Raw genomic sequence first — 15,926 nt, forward strand, 5'->3', positions numbered from 1 at the left:
GTGTACTGTTTAAAGGAGATCATCTCACTGTCATGTAATCGAAACTCTTTATTTCTGATGAAACAGACTCAAACAAGAATCACACTCAAGGAATTAATGCTCAGTGTGAGCTCGGAAATCATTTCCGTAGCAGAAATCAACCTGCCCAGATTCTGAGCCACGTGATTCCAGATGGAATAAATACACAAGAGAAGGAGGGAGGCTGGTTGCCAGGGGCGAAGGAAAATTTATGGAGAGAGAAATTTTCATTCATCTATATTCAGGATTAAATTTGATTAAACCAACATTATTAATGAAAAATGTTACTATGTTCCAGCTGTATATTTAGATAAAGCAATAAATCAATCTAATATCAATGTGTTTTTTTCTCAAGAGTATAGTATATTTTGAGGGAAATTAGCAAAACCAGGCCAAGATTTGAAAAATTATACTTAATATCACCACTTCCAAGCTAGTTTCACTATAGAATCCTTTAAAAGTGTGTTCTTGCTTTACTTTGCTTTTCATTCTTTTAACAAATATGTACAGGGAGGAATCTGAGGTACAGTGAATAAAATACAGTATTTTATCTGTCTCTCGGTGAGCCTGTACTTGGGCGAGTGGTAGTACAGGTTGGGGGGCATCAACACATTTCCAATACTCTGATACCAGTGGGGTGTCCCAGGTACCAAGAGGGCTGAAGATGCTGTGGGATTTGGATGGGGACTGAACACACTAGGTTGAGGGGACTTAGGGGAAACTATTTTACTAAAGAGACAGAGCTGGGTTTGGTCTTTGTTATTAGGTGTATTTTCAGTAGATGGAGCTGGCAGTGGGCAGTCATTCCTGGTTTTCTCACGGAGCACGAGTAAGCTGTTTTGGCTGGAACACAGGGGAAGGTGTAGGGCTGGGACGGGGTTAGAGCCGAGCATGGAGGGTGTGAACTTCCAGCCTGAGCAGTTGGATGAAATTCGGGAAGGAGATGGTGGAGACAAGGGAAAGGATATGAGCTGTATTTTAGTAAATCTTGAAGGGACTGTTCTCTGGCCATATTTCTGTCAGTGATGACGTAGAAAAGAAATGAAATGAGCTTGAGTTTCCACTGATACCTTACAGTCAAGGAAGGTCCTATTCTTTCATAAGGAGAAGTGGAAATCCTCTGTTTACTTAAGGGCCTTTAACCTTTTCTCACAGTCAGATACCCAGTGATCTGCAGTGATTCCAGTTACACTCATCTAAGTAAGCGGAAGCTGTTTCCTTGCAAGTTGAATCACAAATGAAAAATATTTTGGGAGCACCATAGAAACACAAATGCATGGTCTTCCTGAAATATGGAAAGTGACTTTTGTAGCATCTATTTGTGTGAAAACAAACATTATTCTTCCCAAATACTTTACCTGGAATATAGAAACAGAGATACTAAGACAGACAGAGAGAGAGAGAGAGAGAGAGAGAGAGAGAGAGAATGAATGAGAAAGAGAGAAGGTTTAAGTCTTCAAATAAATAATGCAATGAGGGGTCAGAAAATGGCCCCACTAATATATAACCTACTCACTCACATTCTTCTCGCCCCCTTGTATCAGTTGGAAATTGGATTCACCTGTGATCACAACAGCAGCTTAAATTCATAACAAGAAATCTGGAGCCCACGATCCAGAGCCGGTACAGTCCCTCCAGGAAGCCATCCAGACCCCAGACAGTTTCTCTCCTCCTGCGCACTCAGCCATGCTTAGTGTACCGCTGTGGACACAAGCTCACTGCTCCACCTTCCGCATCATATTCCCTATGGCAGGCAGAGTAATGGACCCCAGAGATGTCTACATCCTAATCCCCAGAGGCTGTGAATACTGACAAAGGGGAATTAAAGTTACAGATGGAATTAAGGTCTCCAAATAGCTGACTTCAAAATAGGGAGATTGTTGCCCTGGGTTATCAGAGTCGGCCCAATGCAATTATAAGGATCATTCAAAGTGGAAGAGGGAGGCAACAGAAGAGTCAGAGGGAGATGGGACTGGGGAAGAATGGTTAGAGAGTTACATCATTCCTGGCCTTGAATATGGAGGAAGGGGGACCATGAGGCAAAAAGAATGTGGGTGGCCTCTGGGAGCTAGAAAAGCAAGGAGACCGATTCTCTCCTAGAGCCTTCAAAAGGGAACACAACTCTACCAACTCCTTGATTATAGTCTGGTGACAGCCAAGTCAGTCTTCTGACTCACAGACATGGAAGATAGTAAGTTCATATTGTTGTAAGCCCCTACGTTTGTGGCCGTTGTTATAGCAGCAATTGGAAACTAATACATCGCTCTCACACCAGGTCCCTGCAGGCAGGAAGAAGGGGAAGGACAAAGCACCATAGGCCTCCTCCTTTTAAGGAGCTTTCCCAGAAGTCTCCCCCAACAGTTTTTACTTACATCTCATTGGTCAGAGCTGCCCAGTGGCCACCCTTCTCTGCAGTGGAAGCTGGGGTGAGAACATTTTCAGCTGAGCACATTGCCACCCCCAACAAAATGCAGATTCTGTTAGCATAGGCCGTGGTCGGCAAACTGCGGCTCGCGAGTCACATGCGGCTCTTAGGCCCCTTGAGTGTGGCTCTTCCACAAAATACCACGGCCTGGGCAAGTCTATTTTGAAGAAGTGGCGTTAGAAGAAGTTTAAGTTTAAAAAATTGGGCTCGCAAAAGAAATTTCAATCGTTGTACTGTTGATATCTGGCTCTGTTGACTAATGAGTTTGCCGACCACTGGCATAGAGGATAGATACTGGGCAGGCAGGCAAATTGGCTGGAGTCCCGCCACACTCCTAGGCAGAGCTGACACTTCCACAACACATCGTTCTTTCCTTTATGATGGCCGTGTTTGGGTTGTCATATAATTTATGTGTTCACCTGGCTGTTCTTCTCACTTGATCGAGAGTGCTCAAGCGCAGACACTGTGGCTGATTTAGCTCTCTGTCCCGGATGCTCAACCCAGGGACTGATAGAGAGAGGTGTTTGCAAGCAGTTGGATGGATGAATGCATACATGGATTTTGAAATGAGAGAATGATCGATGCTCTTCCCAGAGCCATAGACTCTTTGTATTTCCTGTGTGGAAGGTCTGTTTGGGTTAGGGAGACTTTAGAAGACTGTTCGGCCATGATTGCAACTTCATCTCCAGTAAATTAAACCTACACAGCTGCACTGTGTCACCTTTCCTGACCGCCTATTACAGTCTGCTTTTCACTCCGTAGAAACTGAGCAAGCTGGTTTGAGGCTGTTCTGTGCACCTGTCTCAGCCTAAAGCTTGTGTATAAATTACACTTCCTGCCCGTTCTTTATTTTTAGCTCAGCAATATCCTACTTGGCTCCTCCAGGGAAGACTGCATTCGATTTTAGTCGTGAAACTATGAAACAGTGGCATTTCTAGCCCAGCTGGGATGACTCTTATTAACCCCTAACACTGTTTCTTAGAATACCCCTCGGCCCCAAGGACTCAGTTTTCCCAAAGAGAAACAGCGGCCTGGGCCACCCAGCGCCCCGAGGACCGGGCCCAAGCCCACATGGGCATTTGCAGAGAAATTTGCTACTTGGTCTGACTTGCTTAGACTTACATTCGCTGTCCATTTCCCGCATTCATTTCCTTTGGGTGAAACTTAGTTGTTCTTATCTCAAAAGTCTAGTTTCATTGCTTTTTTTTTTCTTCTCTCTCTCCCTCCCTGTTCCTTCTCAGTTACCCACTATCGTGACCTAAATCTTCAGCACCTGAACTATATAGCTGAGAGCCCTGAAACTCATAGTGCCAGGGGCAGGCTGCAGAGACAGTCGGCAGCCAGTGGGCATCAGGTCACCGAGAATTCTTAACCACTCTGGCTGCTTCACCGGCAGAAGCAAGTTATTTGGAGTTAGCATTTTTTTTTAAGTCAGCCATTTTTGACATGATCTTGTTTATGTTAGAATCCCCTGTAATGCCTACCTCCAAGTCCAGCCAAACAACCTCCATAAATATTGGTAGAATTGCCTGCAAATCGATGGAGTTACCCTTAAACCCTCACTTGTCATATGAGCAGCGGAGGCTCTGGCTCCTTTCCTGGGCCATAGCCCGTGAAAGGCTGCCTTCTCAGCAGCAGGCCAAAGGAGGCATTTAAAATTTCTTTCAATTTTTTATTTTTTAATCCTCACCCAAGGAGTGAGGATATTTTCCCCACATTGGTTTCTAGAGAAAGTGGAAGGGAGGGGGTGGGGGAGAGAGAGTGAGAGAGGAGAGAGAAACATCATGTGAGAGAGACACATCATTGGTTGCTTCCTCTACCCACCCCCCACTGGGGGATGGGGGGTCGAACCTGCAACTCAGTTACACGCCCTTGGCCGGGAATCAAACCCCAAATCCTCCTGTTCTCAGGCCAATGCTCTAACCACTGAACCATGCCAGCCAGGGCAAGGTATTTTTAAAAAGTAATTTATTGTTTTTATTCTGCTTAAAGAATACATTATTTTTTTTTAATTGGGAACATGTTAAACAAAATTTAAATCGCCCAATTTTTTCTTTTAAGAAAAAATTTTTTTTAATTTTTAGAGAGAGAAACATCGATATGAGAGAGAAACATACATTGGTTGCCTCCCACACACACAAAATCTCATCCATCCAGAGGCTCTTTTTCTGATGTCTAGGAAAGAAACAGAAAAGGCCTCAGCGGGGTACAGTGCATCCCCAGATAAATCCATGCCTGTGTCTTGGTGTTCCTCAGCCCTCAGAAGACCTCACTCTGAACTGTTTCGTTCTTAGTCTCACAGACTTGGTTAGCCTGTTCCCAGCAGCAGATGAGAAGATGGGAGGGGAGGAGGAGAAGAGAGAGGACTAGTATAGGCAGGCACAGACCCACAGCAAAGCTTCTAGCATGACAGAGGGGGGGGGGGAAAGACCAAAAGCAAAATTGAATGAATGAGTGAACCAATAAATTCAGACCAAATAATTCAGGAAGCACAATAGTCTACAGTCCCTTCAGCGGGGACATCCATCCCTCATAACCCCAGAGGCATTGCGGCACAACGGTGCCATCCCAGTATGCCAACATACTCAATGCTTAACAGGCAGGAAAACGGGAAATACTGTGGAGCCCACCTGGTAAGAGTTTAGTACAATGGTCAGGAGCAGGGTCTAGTTCAGCCTTGGGCAAACTACGGCCCATGGGCCGGATCCGGCTGTTCTATCCGGTTCTCTTGCTCTCCCCTCCGCTCCTTTACTTTGAATTTATATTAGTTCACACAAACACTCCATCCATGCTTTTGTTCCGGCCCTCCGGTCCAGTTTAAGAACCCATTGTGGCCCTCGAGTCAAAAAGTTTGCCCAACCCTGGGTTAGACATCCCAGCTTGAATCCTGCTTTGAGGCTGTGCAATAGCAAACTAGTCCCTTGTCAAGACTTAATGATCTCATCTGTAAAATGGGGATTCCTTACTCCCAGGGTCATTGGGAAGGTGAAATAAAATAAGCCATGTGAATTCTTAGCTCAATTCCTGCCTCAATACTTACTGCTCAATAAAAGTTAATGTATTACGATCATTTCATTGAAAGAATACAGCTGCTGAGACTTCCCCCAATCATAACTGTTGCTGCTGTTCTGGATTATTCCCAGAGTCTCCAGGCACTGCTGAAATTTCCCTTTCAGGAAATATATATAGGATGGCTGTGAAAACTGAGGGAAGTTCCAGAAGAGTAGGGATTACTGTATCAGTCCAATTCATCTTCTCTCTTTTGGGCGGTAGAGGGAGATGACCGCAGGCTCTCCAGGGTCCTGGCCACCAGCCATTTCTTGGCAACATATTTCCTTTGAGTAACATTGGCTCTTTCTTTCATTTTTATTATTTTTTTAATTTTTATATGTTTTTATTGGTTTTTAGAGAGAGAGGAATGGAGAGGGATAGAGAGATAGAAATAAAGATGAAAAAAAAAAAAGAAATAAAGATGAGAGAGAAACATGGATCAGCTGCCTCCCACACGCCCCCTACTGGGGATCGAGCCCACACCCAGGCATGTGCCCTGACCGAGAATCAAACTGGTGACCTCTTGGTTCATGGGTTGATGCTCAACCACTGAGCCACACCAGCCAGGCAGAGTACGATTGGCTCTTCACACTTTGGCTAACCTGAGAGGAGAGCAATTACTCCGAGATAACTGGGAGATTATGAAGCTGTTAGCCTTCAGCTATTATGTCCTCTGCTACGTTAAATATCTACCTCCAAATGAAGAACGTGGGTGTTGAGCATATTGCAAAGTGTTTTTGCAAAGTGGTGACCGTGAACTAGCGGCAGCAGCTCTGGGTTGTTTTCCTTTGGCCAACGTCTGCTCGGTGGCAACGTTGAAAACACAGGATGCTCTGTGATGTAAAACCCTGGCCTGGGACCTCAGCGTAAGGTAAAACGGGCACTGGCAGGATCCCTCTCCCGCCCCCCGCCCCCCAGGAAGGAGCTGCTCTCTGGCCCTGGGGTGGCAGGACAATAAAGTAACCCGTCCTCTGTTTGTGTGTTTTCCAGGCTGGAGCAGGAAATACAAGCGCTAGAAAGTGAGGAGTCCCAGATATCCGCCAAAGAGCAAATCATCCTAGAGAAGCTAAAGGAGACAGAAAAATCCTTCAAGGACTTTCAGAAGGTGAAGGAAACATGCTATTTCTCTAAACTATGGCCACGGGGAAGTGAGCTCCAGGGAAACGCTGCCAATTGGAGAAAAGGCCAGTTGGTGCTGATGAGAAGGCTGAGCCCCATGCTCTGGACACGAGGGCCAGATGTGCGAGGACAGGGCCAGCTCTGACGCTGAGGGTGGCCTGCCTTCTGGGACCACCTAGCCTGCCGAGAAGGCAGGGAGACTCATTCCATATTAACCCCATCTACCTACTCTCCATACGTCTAATGCCTGGGAAGTCATCTTCTGATGGACTCTAGAATCCTAAAACCAATTCTGATGAAGCAGATTAAACATGCTCCCATGGCTTTAGTTTAAGTCTTTCCTTTATAAGAAGGCCAGAGGCAAAACCATATCCAATAGACATGAGTTGGGAAAACAAAGCGTAAATACATGAAATTTCACTGTATATGAAAACAGTCAGTGTCGTGCAGCAAGGAGGTAAGAATCCAGAGAGCCAGGAGGCTCTGACTGTCTCCGGACCTTCTCTCCTTTCCGTAACCCCAGTTCCTCAGGCACCCCTTGGCCCCAGGAAAGCAATCTAAACAAATTAATTTTCCGATTGGATTTTCTGATATTACTTCTTCAATACAACCAAGGGTATTGGCTGGATAATCGAAAGAAATCTCAACTGGGAGGAATTCGGTAGAAGGTGGGGATGGTAAACCTTTGCCTTAAATTTCAGGATCCCAAACACATTTCCCAGAAGAGCAGAGAGCATTGGGTTTGCCCATCACAGTCAAGATCTGGGCCTGGCCTGGGGGAGAAAGATGGGTTACATGAAGGAGGGGTTATCTCCTCGCATGTGTAGTAACGCTCTGCCCTGCTTTTGTTTCCACAGAGCTTCTCCAGTGCGGATGGAGGTAAGTGTGAGCGCTCTCTGCCCCATCTGTAGACGAATGTTTACTTCCTGGTCAGCTTAGCTTCATTAACACAGGCTCGCAAGAGACGTGGTGTGTTGGTGTGTAAGGGCATCAGAAAGGGAGTGGCGCCTTTCCCAGGGTGCCGAAGAGGCCCACGTCCGGAGTCTTCTCTGCCTTCTTCGCGGACTGTCTCTTGATTCGCTGTTTCTAACTTATACACTGGCCTGGCTCTCCTCCTTCCCATTCGTTCCCCAGAGTTCACTGCTTGGACTTTTCTTGAAAGATGCTCGGCAAAGGGTGTTAACATCAGGACCAGATCTCAGGCAGGAAGGAGCTCATTTGTGCTGGTGGGTAGGTCTCCAGGTCACCACCCCTTGCACATTGGAAGGCTGTTACCTGGTGTTTAGGAAACCTTTCGAAGGCCTCCGGTTTTTCTTTGATTCAACAACTGCAGTTTCTGCAGCCTTCCAGGGAGGTGGGGTTGGCCAGAACTCTTCTCCCTGGGGGCAAGAAGAGGGGGAGACATGAGGTGTGGGAGCAGGGCCCTGGCTTCCTGCCCCCCATCCTGGCCGGAGGGGGCCTTCTCCTGCTCTCTTTTCCCTTCCTTGCCCCTGCCTCCGCTCTCCTTCCCTGGGGCCATGTAGATGAACTTGGGATTGTGAGCTTCTCATTCTTTACCTTGCTCCCCAAATCGTTAGCTATGAACTTAGGAAACGCACTCGATTCCCACTTTCACTCTGGCTCTCAGCTAGATCTGCTTCGAATTGTGGGACTTGTGGGAAGGATCAGATCCATCTGCTCATCTGGTTCTTCTTTTTTTTTTTAATTCTTTATTGTTTAAAGTATTACATGAGTCTCCTTTTTCCCCCATTGACCTCTCCCCTGCCACCCCACCCCCAAGCACAAGCCCTCACCCCCCTACTGTCTGTGTCGATTGGTTTTGCTCATATGCATGCATACAAGTCCTTTGGTTGATCTCTCATCTGGTTCTTATAGAGTCAATCTCTACACTAGGAAGAGAATTAGGAGCCAGAATAGGAGTAGGCATCAGTGTTTGCCCGATGTCACCTGGAAATGTATGGGAAAAGGGATGGGTAATGTATTTCTCTGGATGAGCAAAGAATCTTGCACTGAGGATAATTCTGACTTCAGAAACAGTATTGTGTTTTTGGTTCCGCCCTCCCCTCCAAGCAAGTAAAAGGCAAAGGACCTGGATTCTGGCTGGCCAGGTGATCTTTGGGAAGGTATTAAATTAAATCTCACTCTCCCAGTGCATGTGGCAGAGACAGGTCAGGGCTGAGCCAGCAGAGACTCCAGGAGGAGTACCTATGACAGTGCTAGAACCTTCTCTAGGTTGTGGCCAAATCGGGGCTCTTGTTCTGTGCTTTGGAGGTAGAGCATGGTCTGAGGATGTGACCTTTCCTGTTTGGGGGGATTGCAGGGGCAGCAAGGGAAAGATAGTGGTTTCCCAGTTGCCATGGAAGACCAGAGGCAGAGTACTTGGCCAGCAGGATTGCAGTAAGTGTCAGCTGGGATGGGGCTTGGGACATTGACCCCCAGACACCCACATACCAGAAGGGTGCACACTGGCCTTTTATGTCTTCACTTTCTCTCTCTCTCTCTCTCTCTCTCTCTCTCTCTCTCTCTCTCTCTCTCTCTCTCTCTTCTCTCTCTCTCTCTCCTCAAACCAGGACTTTTCCTGGAATTCTCTCTCTAATTAAAGAAGGGGAAGAGCCTGCATGTCATGTCCCTGGAAGTCTGTGTGGGCCAGAGAGACCCACATATTCCATGACATGTTAATAAGCAAAAATGAACCCTCATTATACACTCTTGCCACTTGCCACTATCTCTTTCATTCTCACTCTGAACTTCTCTCGTTCCCTCCTGCGGTACTTCCCACTATGGTCATCTGTTCACCCAAGCATTTCCAAGAGGGGTGAGAAACCTGAGAGCTTGCAGAGAAATTGCCTTTAGGACTCTGTCCTCTTTTTGACAAGATTGGTGACCTCAGAAGTAAGAGGATGTGAAGTCTTAGGTATCCCAGTAAATGGCCTTACCTGTCACCCTGGGTTTTGGGGTCTTACCTGTCACCCTGGTTTATGATTCCTGCCACCTCTGCTTCTAACTTAGGGGATTAGGAGTACTTTCCATCACACCACGTCTACTGGCAAAGAAAAGTCTGAAGGAGGAAACACATTCTTCCAAGAATGTGGCCAATGCTTAGGTCACTCTGTGGTCTGAGGGTAAAAACTGGAGCACGTCCAGGGGAGGGATTGTGAAGCGCCTGATTATTTTCTCAGTCTTTCATTCCCAAGGCCCCTTTGACTTCAGAGTTGCCAAGACCCTCTTAGAATCCATCAACTGCTGTTACTTAAGAACTAACACAAAATGATTGGAGACTAATAATACCTTAATAAAAATACCCAACTTCTGAAACTGGTTACGGAATCCAAGGCCAACCAGATTATATAACTAACTGTACAAGGACCACAGATAATTAGCAAGAGCAACCCAAGCGGAATGAGGTGCCAAGGAGATGGCTGCGGGTGTTCGTGGGAAATGTCATGACTCCACTTCCCCTATGCCTGCCCCCACTGTGCATGCCAGAGGAAATGAGGGTTCTGTGCCGCTGGACCACCAATGGCTTTGACCGCATGGTAGCCCTGGTAGTCAAGAGCAATGTATTCCAGTCATGAGTAGAAATTCCCAGCCATATACATTCTGAACCCTCCTGACTTCCTCCCCCCACCTCATCTGCACACTTGTTATATAGCGGCATCTTCATCAATTGGGTGGGTGGTTTTTCCTGCCTTAATAGACACCGGGTCTTGTGTAACTATAGATTGCATACAGTATGTTTTTTTACCCATGGAAGAGCTGGTATGACACCCTGGACGGGAACCAGCAAGGGAAACATGCCCTGGCCCCACCTCAGCCCTTGCTGTATGAGACTGATGTGTGACCAGTTCATGAGTTCTCACCTGGTCTTAATGTCTTGAGCCTGCACCCTCATTTAAATGCAGGAAGTCGGATTTACTGAGATCCCAATCCACAGAGTTCTGGAAATCACAAGTTCTATAGATCTGCTCTGGTCATCTCTTGTGCCCTAAATTGGCCCTCTCGCCCCAGATTGCTGCTCCATTCTTCCCATGGATCAGGTTAGCAATCTACCCTACCCAGTCCGGACCAGCTGCTGCTCTCCTGGGTCCTGCCTTGTGCTGGTTTGGGGCCCAGACCCTTCCCACAGCTCCCCACAGTGAGAGTAAGGTCTGCAACCCAAGTTCAGGAATACTGGCAGGGCAGCTCAGCATAGAAAATAATGTGCAACTTCAGACATGTGGCTACCCCAGTGGCCAGGCTCAAATCCAAGCCCATATTCATGGGGTACCCCAGGTGGCTTTATGGCCATCTCCCAGCCCACTGTCATCTCAATGGCCCAACCTGCTTCCTTGCAATAAAGGGTCTTCAGCCCAGGGTCCAAGCTCCAGCATCCATAGGCCCCAGAGAGAGCCAGTAACCTGAGCCTCACTCCAATCTCAGGCCTGCATACTCCTGATTTCCTGTTCCTTCTCCCCAAGTGGTTGATGTGGAAAAACCCATTCTCTCAGAGAAACTCTGCTCCATTCTCACTCACACAGTGTGTTCTTTGCACTAAGAACCAAGTGGTCCAATATCCATACATTCGGGATTGTCAGACTCACATGTGAGTCAGCAATGGTCTAGACCAGTGGTCAGCAAACTCATTAGTCAACAGAGCCAAATATCAACAGTACAACGATTGAAATTTCTTTTGAGAGCCAAATTTTTTAAACTTTAACTTCTTCTAACGCCACTTCTTCAAAATAGACTCTCCCAGGCCATGGTATTTTGTGGAAGAGCCACACTCAAGGGGCCAAAGAGCTGCATGTGGCTCGCGAGCCGCAGTTTGCCGACCACGGGTCTAGACCAGCGAGTTTCAACCTTTCTCATCTCATGGCAAACACACACTAATTACTAAAATTCTGTGGCACACCCAAAAATATGTATTTTTTGCCAGTCTGACAAAAACATAGGTATAATTTTGATTCATTCATACTGGGTGGCTATTGTTGTGTTGGCTGTTATCATTTTTTAATTTGACAATCTAAGGGAAAAGAGGTCCGGGCCCCTGTCTAAATAGTCAGGTATTGCATGATTTAAAAGTTCCTGTGGCACACAGGTTGAAAATCGTTGGTCTACCCTGTATAGAACTGAACTAATCCTACTCCTAATGCATTGTCTGTTTGCAATCCTCTCCACCATGAAATTACAACAAGAAAAAAGAAGCCTGCCAAAACCGGTTTGGCTCAGTGGATAGAGCGTCGGCCTGCAGACTGAAAGGTCCCGGGTTCGATTCCGGTCAAGGGCATGTACCTTGGTTGCAGGCACATCCTCAGTGGGAGGTGTGCAGGAGGCAGCTGATCGATGTTTCTCTCTCATCGATGTTTCTAACTCTCTATCCCTCTCTCTTCCTCTCTGTGAAATATCAATAAAATATATTTAAAAAAAAGAAAAAAGAAAAAAGAAGCCTGCTAAAACCAGCAGGGACACAGGGCATGGGGATGCAGAATATGGGGGAAGCAGCAGATGCGTGAGGATAAGAGTCTGCTTTTGGACATGTTGAGTTTGAGGTGATTCTGAGATGTTCAGTGGACATGGGCAGTAAGCAGATGTAATTATGGATAAGTGATTGACATTCCAGGGTCTGGGATATGGTTATGACCCAGGAAGAAATCACACCACTCCACTTTTCCACTTCTCTCTGGGGCCACACAGATGTCTCTCCTTGTCTCACCCCAGTGGCTCCCTCCTCTCCTCTGACACTTTGGCACCTGCCGAGGTTCATGCCTGCCGGGGTCTCACCTCCCTGAAGAGGCTTGTCAAGGTCTTTTTCTCAAACAGAGCTGGTCTCCCTCTTTTGCACCATTTCCTGCAACTGAGCTATTGGTGAGCTTACTGTGTGTTGTTCTTTGGACTTAGGATTTTCTGGCTACCACACCAGTTGAAGTATTGAAAACATGGGATAGATTCTAGAATTTTTAAAAATGCATATAAAACTGGTCTTCTGAATGAATCAGGCACATCAGTCTGTATTTCCAGTTCAGGGAATGAGCCCCAGATCTACTTTTCATTACTGTTGAATGCACATTGCTAGTGCGATGGCCCACATTTGGTCAATCCCAGCAAGTTGGTAATGACTCTCACCAGCCCATCTCATTTCCCCCACCCTGAACTCATTGTATTCTTAGAATCCAGAGCTTTCCGATGACTCTTTTAATTTAGAGCAGTCCTGGGCTTGAGCTCTCTGGCCAGGATCCCTCCTGCCTCAGCTACTCTGCTGAATGCCAGCCACTGGGCAAATGCTTCTCTTTGTTTACCCTGATCCTCTCACCCAGCACCCGCCTCGGAGCTCCATTATGTAGGGCAGACAAGCTGCTGTCTCGGCAGTGCACCCATTGGGCCTCCCGACACTGTGCCTAATTGTATTCCCTGTTCTCTGCTACCAGATGCAGTAAATTGCATTTCCTCCCAGCTCCCCAACCTGCCAATCCTCTATTCACGAACAGCAGAACCGTCACCTGGGCAGGACGGGACCAGCAGAGCAGCTGGTAAGTCCTGGGGAGTGATTTGGTTTTGATGCCAGGACTGGCCCTGGGGCTTGTGTTTCTCTGCACTTTACTAATGAGGGGTGCCCAGGTATTCTCACAGAGAGGGACCTTGTCCTCAGCCCAGCCTCAGCCTAGAATTTGCAGTGGCCGCACAGGGTAGGTACTGGGTGCCAAGGACTAACTGGGGACCGAATGGGAGGGAATATTGAGGCTGTAGAGTGTTTTCCCTCCTGCTTCAGAAGAGTCTGTCTCTTGAGTTTGCGGTTTTTATATCTGTCCTTATTCTCAAAGTTAATCTGTACTCTGCCTCCAGGGATTTTTATTTTCCATGTTGAAATATACCCGATCAAATGAGCTGTGATGGAAGCTGGGTGGAAAGTGTTTTCAAAGTGTGTCAATATGTTGCAAAAATCCTTTGGGAATCGAGCTGTTTTTGTCTTGTGAATGTATAATCCCAAGTCTTCCCATTTCTGGAGTTATTTCTTAGCTACTGTGATATACTGGGAGGGAGAGTAGCAATTCAATGGACATATGCTTCTGGCTAATGTTTCTCCAACTGTGAATCTTGGAGAATAATACATCCATGAGTATAAATATAGAGAGAGCTACACCTTGCTCTGCTCAATGTGAATGTGCCTCAGCAATCAGAACAGAAGGGCGTGGACAATGACTATCAATCTGTTTGCTCTGTGCAGAAATGCCCCGAGTGTCAGGGGTTAAATGAAACAGTGCTTTGCCAAGGTTGCACAGTTAGTGACAATGTGGGTGAATTCAAATATGATGTCAGATGTTACGCTTCCCATAATCTAGGTACGTTTATGTTGAAAATAAATCACATAATGACACCTGATATGAAACAAAACAATCATGGACTTTTAAGCCAGAGGAACTCTTTTATCTGGACCAACCTGAATAGTTTACGAAGCAAATAATCCCTCCTTATTTTAATGCAAAGGTAAAATGAGCCAGCAAATAAGCATTGACCTATTTGTCCAATGCACTGATTACATTTAAATATCTACCGGGTTTAGTCTGTAAACATCCTAGCATATTACTTTACGTACAGACGCACAGAATTCTAGGGTTGGGTGGGACCGGAAGTGGTGTCTGGTCAAACCCAGGTCCGGTCCACGTTTCCCTGGATAGTTCCAGGATGGATAAAGCAGAACTTGCAGCCTGCAGCTGTGCTACAAGGGAATCACTGGCTGTGCCTCAGGCTCCAAGGTGAATATTTTAAAAAGTGAGTTTACATGTACTTTCATTTATGAACTCGGGGAACAACTGTTCAGAAGTCACACACCTTCCCGCTTGTGCTTGGAGATGCGGGTGTTGATAGTTTCCAAATTGTGGGTAAAAGGCTCTCTGGCCCCTTGCCACAGGTTCCCGCACCTCACAGGACATGCAGGGGGACCCAACGGATGGAGCAGCTCGTGGAGGGGGTGGGGGCAGTGCATGAGAATAAGAGACATAAAGAGTGTTTGCATAGTGTTGGTGGTCAAAGAATATTAAATTCCAGAGCGGTGTGTTAGTGTGATTGTAGTGCTGTGTGTGTGTAGGCATACCCTTACCATCACAGCCTGGCATCCTTCACATGTAGAGGTACTGCAAAAACAGTGATCCAAAAAGCAAATGCATTTTTTTTAAAGTATTACATTATCTGAATATTTTTAAAAATAAGTTTGCATGTATTTTGTTTCTTAAAGGACTAATTTTCATAAGTGCATCTGCTGTGGGAATACATGTGAGCAGAGTGGTAGAAGGAACCACGTTTGCTGTGGTGTACACTCCTTTGTCCAGACTGGCTTGGGAGTAGAGGGTCAAGTTCATTATCATTGGTGGTGACGACCCAGAGCATGGATGGCATGCCAGTTAATGACAGTCGTCATAGAATTTTCCTACATATCGTCCATCTTGCTTTAGGAATGTCCTTGTGGAGATTTGCCCAAACTTAGGGCCACTTTTGTAAATGTCACTTGCCATTACTCAGCATTGTGACAAATGATCGTGTCATTTGCAGTTCGGGAGGTTTAGGATTCTGAATAATGAGAATATATTTAGAATCGTCGCTCTTCAGAATTAGGAGGCGTCTATTCCAATTTCTTATCAAACACGGAAGTCAGGGTGTAGCAGCCCTGCCAGGAGGCCCTCCAACCGCGGTCACCCACCTCTGTGGCTGGAGCTGAGTCTCCTCCAGTGGCCCCTTCTGTCCATGGTTGGTTCTGATTAGTGGGAAGTCCTTCCTCTGATGGAGCTGCCATTTGTCTGCCCTCTTCTCCCCCTGCTCCCCCCCCCCCCATTGGTTCTCATCCTGCCCCCAGGAGCCTCTCAGAACCTAGTTCTGATTTCCCATCATTTCCTGTCTGTCCCCAATCCTCAGTTTGCATCCCCTGGGCCAGGTCTCCTCAGCTGGTCCCTAGATGCTGCGATTGCCTTGAGACACCCTCCATCACCCTTGTCCCTCTCCTCTGAACACGGGCACTGTCCCTGGTCCTCCTGAAGTGTTCTGACCTGCCCTGCCCACGCTGGGAAGGGCCGACCCCCCACGGAGCAGGACCTGAGGCCAGAGATCATGCGATTCACTTCCTTGGAGTTGGCACCATGGCCTTTCAGCTGCAGGTTCTGAAGGAAAGCCTCAGAGTCATTTCGCATGTGCCTCTGCTCAGCCTCCTTTCCTTACTTGTGGGCTCACTGTTCCTGAACCATTTCGGGTGAGACCTGCAGTCTCTTCCCACAATGGCTTACACGCAGAAGAACCCTCAAACGTCTTTATTTCTTAATCTCAAAAGGCAAACATAAGGATGAGCTAT

At 46.8% G+C, this 15,926-nt stretch overlaps 1 protein-coding gene across 7 annotated transcripts in view; it reads left to right on the forward strand.

Moving 5' to 3' along the window:
• PALM2AKAP2 (PALM2 and AKAP2 fusion) overlaps nucleotides 1-15,926 on the forward strand; it is a 385,911-nt gene that overhangs the window by 198,059 nt on the left and 171,926 nt on the right. For 5 of the 7 annotated variants that reach the window (XM_080669981.1, XM_080669983.1, XM_080669987.1 and 2 more), the window contains exons 5-7: nucleotides 6,485-6,599; nucleotides 7,471-7,492; nucleotides 13,018-13,119. In XM_080669981.1, coding sequence (XP_080526107.1) covers nucleotides 6,485-6,599; nucleotides 7,471-7,492; nucleotides 13,018-13,119 — 239 coding nt within the window. The remainder of the gene's footprint in view (nucleotides 1-6,484; nucleotides 6,600-7,470; nucleotides 7,493-13,017; nucleotides 13,120-15,926) is intronic. The other 2 variants (XM_080669984.1, XM_080669988.1) reach the window with 1 other exon arrangement.

Source organism: Plecotus auritus (assembly GCF_963455305.1).
Source record: "Plecotus auritus genome assembly, chromosome: 5".
NCBI lineage: Eukaryota > Metazoa > Chordata > Mammalia > Chiroptera > Vespertilionidae > Plecotus > Plecotus auritus.